The 9654-nt window shown below is 42.3% G+C and overlaps 1 protein-coding gene across 1 annotated transcript; it reads left to right on the top strand.

The window, feature by feature from the left end:
• The first annotated feature begins 5618 nt into the window (after positions 1–5618).
• On the top strand, positions 5619–8915 carry LOC120419135 (leucine-rich PPR motif-containing protein, mitochondrial). Its single transcript, XM_039581726.2, has 2 exons — positions 5619–5907; positions 5964–8915. The coding sequence occupies exons 1-2, from the start codon at positions 5700–5702 to the stop codon at positions 8843–8845; spliced, it is 3090 nt and encodes a 1029-aa protein (XP_039437660.1). The 5' UTR covers positions 5619–5699; the 3' UTR covers positions 8846–8915.
• The last annotated feature ends 739 nt before the right edge of the window (positions 8916–9654 follow it).

Here is a 9654-nt window from a genome sequence, read left to right as displayed (position 1 = left end):
TTGTTTTTCTTTTTTGAGAGCTGCGACACGATCACGGAGTGACAGCTGCAATGAGTTCCCCCGTGAGTGTGGTGAGTGACGGCTGCACTGGGAAAAATAGTGAAAGGCGTAACGGACGTAACGTGACGAAGTGCAACTTGAGAATGGGGTCCTGAAGGCAAACAATTGGGTCCTAAAATAAAGTTTAAATTGGGTCCTAAAATGAAGCTTAGATTGCTGCACCCTTACCAAAAATCATGATTTTTTGAGTTCCAAATCCCACTTTTCATACGATTTTTTGAGTTCAGGTACTACAACCATAAAAAATGGTTATAGAGGAGAAAATCGTGACGTCAGAAATGAACTCAAATCACTCAAAGTTCATTTTGTGAGTGACTTTAACAATTTTGCCTAGTTTGACAGTTACTTTGTCCGTACTTTTTCTGTGGGAGAGAAAAGGAGGCGAATACTTTATGAAACTCATACCTGTCAAAATTCCTAGCCTCAAAATTTTGTCGCGAGTTTCTTTTCTCCTCTATATGGGTTGAACTGAAAAAATCGTATGAAAAGTGGGATTTGGAACTCAAAAAATCATGATTTTTGGTAAGGGTGTGATATTATTGTTTACAGCGATAAAGCTTATTTTTCTGAGTACAATGACCATTTGAACGACCGCAAAGGATTTAAAATGGATTTTTAATTGAAGGAGCTTTTTCTGTCAAGAAGGCTTCCTAGTCAGAAATTTGCCAACACATTCAAAGTATGATTACATGACAGCTGGACGTTTGTTTGCATCAGGTTTCCTATCTCTTTCTAGCAAAAGTTTTTTTTTGTCAGGCGACTTCTAGCTAGTTTTTTTGACTGACTGCCCGATATGTCAGCCAACATACTTATCAGGGCTGTGACAGCTACAGCTCGATTATTGTTTGCATCAGGACACTGTGACGAGGAGTTCGTCATTTTTGAGTTAAATTATATTTTTTTCATTGGGCCTAGAAAGCCTTAGAAGGACAACGAGGTTAATTTTTCAAAATTGATTTAAAAATCCATTTTAAACTCTTTGTGGTCGTACAAAGGGTCATTGTACTCAGAAAAATAAGCTGTATCGCTGTGAACAATAATATCAGCAATCTAAGCTTCATTTTAGGACCCACTTGGTTTTTAGTCGTGTTTTTTTATCGTTGTACATAAAAATTGACATAAAAATTGGCTTTATAGGACCCAGATTTGAAGAAGAAGATAAAATTCAATATTGTCGCTCTGGCACTCAACCGAATCGAGCAATTTCCAATCTCGCCGCACTTTTTTTCTCCGCCTTTTTCCAAGGATCTGAAACGCATGCAGTTTTCTGAAGTCATCGCCAGAGGCGCTCTATACGTGTGGTTTTTTAAAAGGTCGTATGAAATACATACATAATCATTTTTCCAATGTGTTTAGTTAGTTTTCACTATTTTTTGAATATATATTTGAGATAATTACAAGTATTACGTAAATTTCTCCACATTTAACAATGTGGATAAATATTACAAAGTTTTACTTGGATGGGCTATATATCACAATGCATACACTAAACTAAAAATGAAATAGATTCAATTTCATTGAAACAACATAAATTACGCTTGATTCTTCCTGACTGCTGGTTTTAAAAAAAATTGCATTTTTAAAACATTCATTAAATTTCCCTAAACTGCCCCTGATCGCATAAATGTCCCGTATGCATTTTAAACACTTTTTAGTTATTGATGCAGTTTGGTTCAAAATCATGTGCCCTTTCTGAAAAGCCTATAACATCTACAGATTGTCAAGGGAAACAGATTGGTCGATGCAAAATAAATCGGCACTGGAAACGTATGTTTTGCGCTTGCAACACTGCCAGTTTTGCTGGGCGTAAAGGGCGGTTGGTGTTCAGCGCGTTTGGATCTATGGCTTTCTAGTCACAAATTTACCAACACATTCAAAGTATGTTTACATGACAGCTGGACGTTTGTTTGCATCAGGTTTCCTATCTCTTTCTAGCAAAAGTTTTTTGTCAGGCGACTTCTAGCCTTGCTTCTAGCTGGTTTTTTTGACTGGCTGCCCGATATGTCAGCCAACATACTTCGCAGGGCTGTGACAGCTACAGCTCGATTATTGTTTGCATCAGGACACTGTGACGAGGAGTTCGTCATTTTTGAATTAAATTATATTTTTTTCACTGGGCCTAGAAAGCCTTCTGTCAAACATTGGCCAATCTGTTTTCCTTGACAATCTGTAATAACATCCAGTACATTGTTCTAGAAATCAGGAGGAAATCCAGTTTTTTCGCGAAAACTTAACATGTACGCGTACCTTATGTATGGGACAAACTTCAAATGCGTTTTTCTCAGCATGCTGTTTTTGCATATGGGACATTTCGACGGTAACATTTCAAAAGGCATCATGTACATTTTGACACTTTCTGGGTTATTGTATATTCTGAAAGTACTTCTAATAAGCTACCTCTCCACCAAAAATGAATAAAAGTTACTTCAGTAAAGTCTGTTTAATCATTATTTTAAATAAAGTAACATAAACAAAATCTCTGCCATCAGCAGTCCCTGTTTATATAGCCCTGTCAACCTGTCAAACAAAAGGCTACATAAACCTCGTGACGAAAAAAAAGCAACATAAACAAAGCGCCATGTACATTCGGCGAAGAAAAACGAATCATAACAAAGCGCTCCCCTCAGTGACAGCAGGGTGATATCAACGCTGGTGATTTCAAAAGAAGTTATGTTTGTTTTTCTCAAATAAAATTACGGAAATAATGTTTTATTGAATATGGATGATCAAGTATCAACAAAAGCAACGTTTTTCATCGTTTGTTATCATTAGAACATCTTATTTTGCTTTCATATAAAAATGGTAATTGAAAATGGATGCTCAACATTCAAATGCGTTTTTCTCAAAACGCATGGTTTGTACATGATGCTTTTTGAAATGTTGGCATCGATTTATGCGAACATGGGCAGTAAACATGTTTTATATTATTTTTAATTGAACACCAAAAAGTTGACACGCCAACCTTACACCCTTACCAAAAATCATGATTTTCTGAGTTCAATATCCCACTTTTCATACGATTTTTTGAGTTCAGGTACTACAACCATAAAAATGGTTATATGGGTTGAACTGAAAAAATCGTATGAAAAGTGGGATATTGAACTCAGAAAATCATGATTTTTGGTTAGGGTGTAGGTGCGAATCAAAGTTGATCCCCAAGTTCAAGTCCGAGATTAAATGTAAATTTTCCTACTGAAAAAAAAAAACTAAAACCAGTTTTATTTTTTGTAAATTATGACCGATGCGCTTACGACACGGCTTACGACCTTTTCAAACGCTACACGCCAAAAACTTGGTTTGATCTTGGTTCGATTTTGACTTCACTCGCCTTGTATTTACACCCTTACCAAAAATCATGATTTTTTGAGTTCCAAATCCCACTTTTCATACGAATTTTTCAGTTCAACCCATATAACCATTTTTATGGTTGTAGTACCTGAACTCAAAAAATCGTGGGATTTGGAACTCAAAAAATCATGATTTTTGGTAAGGGTGTATGTGGACGACAATCGTGACGTAGCCGTGCCTTTTTCTGCCAAGCTTTATTTGGTATTACTCGATCAGTGTGTAGCCAAGTTTGTTTTGATTCCTCCATGTTGTTTTGATTGGCGAGATTTTTAGTCGAGGGATGAACTGAATTTTGTTTTGTTTATTTAATAAAAAACAAAAATATGTACTATTTTTATCTGCAGAAATGGCCATCATCGTCATCCAAAACCTCCGACAGCAACACGCAAGCGTTGACAGAAAATGCGGAGAGAAAAAGTGCGGCGCGAGTGGACATCACTCGTTTCGATTTGGTGCCAGAGCGACAAAATGTTTTCAGTGACGTTTATCCTTGCACTCAACACAACATGTCGTTACACTCAGAATTAAAGTTGATAAGTTTGCGAAGCGTAGTGTCGAGAAGTCGCCGCGAAAATTCGATTTATTTCCAAACCACAATACACTCAAACTCCGATGGTTTGACACCAACTGTTGTCAAACGAACGGGGTCACGTTTTAGTTTGACACCCCTTTTAAATCAAGCAAAACATTGTAATAGGGCCGAAGCCGAAGTGTAAACAAAGTGTCTATCCTGCTCGTTCCTAATGTAAACATCAACTGACGTGAGCAGGATAGACTCTTTGTTTACACTTCGGCTTCGGCCCTATTACAATGTTTAGCTTGAAATACAGATTGTCGAGGGAGACAGATTGGCCGATGCAAAATAAATCGGCACTGGCAACGTATGTTTTGCGCTTGCAACACTGCCAGTTTTGCTGGGCGTAAAGGGCGGTTGGTGTCCAGCACGTTTGGTGTCCAGAAACATTGGCCAATCTGTTTGCCTTGACAATCTGTACTTTTAAACTGAGTTCACACACACAACCAAACGTTTATTTTGATAGTGTGCGTGAGCGCCGTGTAAAAAGTGACAGTTCGTCACTTTTTAGTTTGACTTTCACCAACCAACGGGGTACAAACTAAAAAAGTGTCAAACGAAAAAGTTACCAACCACCGGGGGTTGAGTGTACTGGTATTTCTGGTATTTTTAAGCTTTCATATTTTTTCTAACGTGTAATCATTTGTGTTATCTTGAACGAGAATCTTTACTTATTTCTCTATGCGTGTACGACATGTTTATCTCCTCTCCTCTTTTTCATTTACCGTGTACAACTCATCTGACATTTCTCACCAAAATAAAAACAAATCCATGCTCATGTCGAGCCAAACATTTCATTAGGGCACAAAAGCAAAAACCGCGATTCGAGAAAATCGCTTGCAAAAAATGGACAACTTGTTTCAATTCCTATTTAAAAAATAAGCATGACTGATGGTATTTTTACTGATGATTCGATAAAACACACCATTATCCTCAACTCTGCTTTACTGCTTCTTAATTTATGTTGATTTTCGCAATAAAACTCATAATTTTAAAAAATCTCGTTATTAGGCCCTTTTAGCTTTCCAACTGCTGTTCATAATGGGCCCTTTCTAAATGCAATTTCGAAGAGAACTAAAAGGGCACTAAAGCGCTGTCACCGGATTGTTGTTTTGAATGATGTTTATGGGCCCTTTTGTTTAGTTAGAAATAATGAGGAATTCAGTGGAAATTTTGATAATTGGTGAAGTTTTATGATCGAATGGAGCAGATAAGGTATGTGAAACATTAAAATTCTTCAAAAGTGTACTGAACAGCAGCCGCGGGCCGTATTCAATATTGTATTTCGACGAAGTTTTTTTTCTGCAGAAACCCTTGGTGAAACGTTAACCAAACTTTGTTTTGAAGAGAATTAGTGTTAAGAATGTATGAAAAGTTCACTTTATAACATAGAAAGTTCCTTAACCACGAAAAACTAACGAAAAAGAAAAGGGCACAATTGAACTTTTTTTCTGGTTTGGAGTGAACATTGTTATGTGCCCTTTTGTTTTTTTGATTTTTTCAATAGGAAATTGTTTGCTATCAATCTGATTCTTGGAGGGCATGTAGGGAGTGTACTATGGAGTGGAATAGTGGAATAATCCCGAATGTTTACTTTTTGGTTTTGTGCCCTAATGAAATGTTTGGCTCGATGTAACAGTTTCGTTCCGCGCACTGCATCGTTCCACACAAAAATTCCCAAGTTTCAAGTGCTTTTGCCGGTCAAATCCAACCGAAAATGTTCCGTGCCTTGTTCGCACGACCCCGCGGCCACTGGCGACCCCTCTCGCTCCGCAGCGGCGCCCCGATCCGAGCCCAAACATTCGCATCACCAGCTATAAGCAGTTTTCATCAGAACACGATTAGCCGGCTAGCGCCGGCAACCACCAGCTTCCTTCCGAGCCGACTCTACAGCGTCAAGACCAAACCCGTCCGGGTTAGACAAAGTAAGTTTCGCTTTCTTAAAGTGTGACAAATGGTTTACGGTTGCTTTATTTTTCAGCAAAAGCCCAAGTCCCGCTGCTGGACGAGCTGAAAGCGGACGCGCTCGCCCACCGCCGGGTTCAGCTGGACAAGCTGAGTCAGCTGCTGGCGGCGACGGGTCAGCCCGAGCCGGGCTCGCACGAGTTTCTGCTCGGGTGCTGCGGCCGGCTGCTGCTCGATCAACCCGTCGAGGTGCGGATGCAGCTGTTTGAGCGATTGTGGTCCGAGGCGGGAGAACCGACGCTGGAGGCGTGGAAGGTGCGGCTGCGGGTTTACGCCGAGAACGGGATTGAGCTGGAGGGGGTTGGGGGATTTTTGGAGGGGGTTAAGGTGGGGAAGGATGCGGAGTTTTACGAGCTGCTGCTGGGGGTTGTTTGTGAGCGGGGGGATGTTCGGAGGATGAGGGAAGTTTTGGCGGTTTGTGAGGCGGAGGGGTACGGGTTGACGGCGCGGTTGGGGGCGCTGTTGATTCGGGGGTACGGGAAGGTGGGGGATTTGGCGGCGGTGGAGACGGTGATTGATACGATGAGCGCTGGGAATGTGGCGTTGGACGAGGGAGTTTACGGGGAGTTGATTGTGGGGGGGTTGGCGAATGGGCAGACGGAGAAGGCCGTTAAGGGGATAAAGGAGAGGGGTGCGTCGTTGAAGGAGGTTCATCGGATTGAGGCGCTGAAGGAGGCCCTTTTGAGGAAGGCTGGTGAGGCGACCAAGTTGTTGGTGAAGCTGTTTCCGGAAGATGTTTTGAACGATCCTAGCATCGATCCGGTTTTTCGCAATTTGTGCACGGAACTTTTACAGCTGGAACAGTACGAGACTGTGCGAACTCTGCTGAATGAGCTCCCGGTTCCAAAGTTTAGTCTGAACGAGAACCAGGACAGCTACGGCGTGTCGATCGTCTTTGAAATGGTCAAACAGAACGTCCCTTTTCCGGAGTTGATCAAGATGGTAAATTTCCTCATCAAAACTGAACGGAACAGTCGCGCTTTGCACGTGGCTTGCGATTGCGCGGCCAAGTCGCGAATTGAGCTGTACCCGAAGCTGTTGGAAATCCTGCGCGAGCAGGAAGATCTTCGTCCGCACTACTTCTGGCCGCTGATCGCACAGAGCTTCACAAAGCACGGAGAATCCGGCGTCCTGGACGTGCTAAAGCTGATGCAGCGCACTAAAACCGAAGCGGACGCCGAAACGCTGTCCGTGTTTGTCCTGCCGAAACTCTCCGTCACGCTGAAGGACGTCCGGCTCGCGTTGAAGCAGTTTGAAGACCGCGGCATTCGGATAGCAACGCTCATGACTCCGTTCGTGTCCCACCTGATGTACCAGAACCGCTTCGAGGACGTCAGTCGCGTCACGAAGCTCTACCCGGCCAAGCTGAACACGGAGTCGCTGATTTGGCCGCTTGTTCTGCAGGCAACGGTCAACAAGAGTACCGCCAACTTCAAGAGTATCGCGGAGGTCGTGCGAGCGCTCCAGGACAAGGCACAAGATCCGAAGCACGACCTCGGCGGTCAGCTGTTGATGGAGCTGATCAGCAACAAAAAGTCCAAGCACGATCAAGGATCCATCAAAGCTTTGCTCACCCAGTTCGAACGGCACCAGGTCCAGATCAGTCGGGTGTGCGTCAACGTGCTCAAGACTCACTTCGCCAAGAGCAAGCGAATCGACGCCGAAGTGGACCGACTGCTCAAAGTCCTGCAAGACGAAAAGCTGACCCTCCCCTCGAAGGAACTGTTTGACTCGATCATCGTCCACCCGCGGGACATGACCTACGACGAGCTGGAGTGCCACCTCAACGAGCTCGAGGAGAAGAACCTGAACACGCGCGGCGTCCTCCGACGACTGCTGCAGCTGTGCGTTCGCGAGAACCGTCTCGATCGCGCCGTCATCATCAAGGAGAAGTGCGATCAAGCCCGCGTAGAACTCAGCTCAGGCATGCTCGCTTCCGTGTTCGATCTGCACATCAAGCGGAAAAACGTCGACGAAGCTGGCAAGACGCTGGAGCAGATTCGAACCGCTTTCCCCGGATTCCTCGTGGACGACCACAAAATCATCGACTACGCAGCACTCCTAGCAGAAAAGGGCTTCCTCTCAAACGCCCGCAAAATCCTCAAACAACGAGCCTCAGCCGGACTCCGCCCAGGCAACGCCAACCGCAACATCTGGAACCTGCTCACCAAGACCGCCCAATGGAGCGCGCAAACCGAACCCACCTCCGACAAAAACCACACCGCCGACCTCCTCAACTTCCTCGTCGACCTCAACTACTGCACCCACGACAACACCCTGCTCGGCCCCGTCATCCGCGAGCACCTCCTCAAAAATCAAACCCAAGCCGCGCTCGCCGAGTTCAAACGAATCGCCACCGAACTGCGACGAACCCCGCTCCAACTCGAAATCTTCACCACCCTCGTCAAACTCACCAACTCAAACGACCCCCAAATCCCACCCGACCAAGCCAAAGCCCTCCTCTCCGACCTCATCGCCATCACCTCGAAAATCCACGGCCCCGTCAACACCAACAACACCCTGATCGTAGCCCTGGCGGACGCCGGAACCGAACCCCAGCTCCGCCGCATCCTCATGAACCCGGAAACGCGCGTCAACCACGAGTACATCCTCACCCAGTGCGAGTTCCTCGTCAACGCCGGCAAACTCAACGTCGTGCTCCGGTTGGCCAAGTGTGCCCGCGGGTTGGCCAACGTGCGCGAGGCGGACTTCCTCGCCGTCATCATGAAGCAGTACGTGAGGGATAACAACTGTGAGGCTGCGGTGGAGCTGTTCAACCGGCTGCAGGCGGACGATGCGGAGTTGAAGATCAGCGGCGATTTTGCGCGGAAGTTGATCGATTTGCTCGAGGTGAACAGCTACGACGTGCCGAGCGAGATTCGGTTGTATGCCAAGTGAGGGTGAGTTTAGGAAGTTAGGTGGAAATAGAATAATGCTAGTCTTAATGAATAAAGAAAGTTGAAATTTAGGGACATTTTGGGTTCGAGGAGAACGAAAAAGAAATACTTCCTTTTGACGTCATTTGCTAAAATAACACTCCTTTTCAAAATTTACAAAATTTACAAGGTTTTTAAAATTTTCTAAATTTTATAACATTCTCAAAATTCATAAATTTCGCAGAACTCTCTTTCAAAATTCTAAAAAATCTCAAAATTCTAAAAACTCTCGTAACATTCAAAACTATTAAAATTTAAAAAATTCAAAATTATTAAAATTTAAATTCAAAGTTTCCCGAATTCCCAAATTTTGAAAATTCTTAAAATTCTTAAAATTCTTAAAATTCTTAAAATTCTTAAAATTCTTAAAATTCCTAAAATTCCTAAAATTCCTAAAATTCTTAAAATTCTTAAAATTCTTAAAATTCTTAAAATTCTTAAAATTCTTAAAATTCTTAAAATTCTTAAAATTCTTAAAATTTTTAAAATTCTTAAAATTCTTAAAATTCTTAAAATTCTTAAAATTCTTAAACTTCTTAAAATTCTTAAAATTCTTAAAATTCTTAAAATTCTTAAAATTCTTAAAATTCTTAAAATTCTTAAAATTCTTAAAATTCTTAAAATTCTTAAAATTCTTAAAATTCTTAAAATTCTTAAAATTCTTAAAATTCTTAAAATTCTTAAAATTCTTAAAATTCTTAAAATTCTTAAAATTTTTAAAATTCTTAAAATTCTTAAAATTCTTAAAATTCTTAAAATTCTTAAAATTCT

The sequence above is a fragment of the Culex pipiens genome, chromosome 3 (assembly GCF_016801865.2).
Source record: "Culex pipiens pallens isolate TS chromosome 3, TS_CPP_V2, whole genome shotgun sequence".
In the NCBI taxonomy this organism is placed as follows: domain Eukaryota; kingdom Metazoa; phylum Arthropoda; class Insecta; order Diptera; family Culicidae; genus Culex; species Culex pipiens.
Note: the sequence above shows the minus strand (reverse complement) of the source record. Positions and strands in the feature narration are given on the sequence as shown.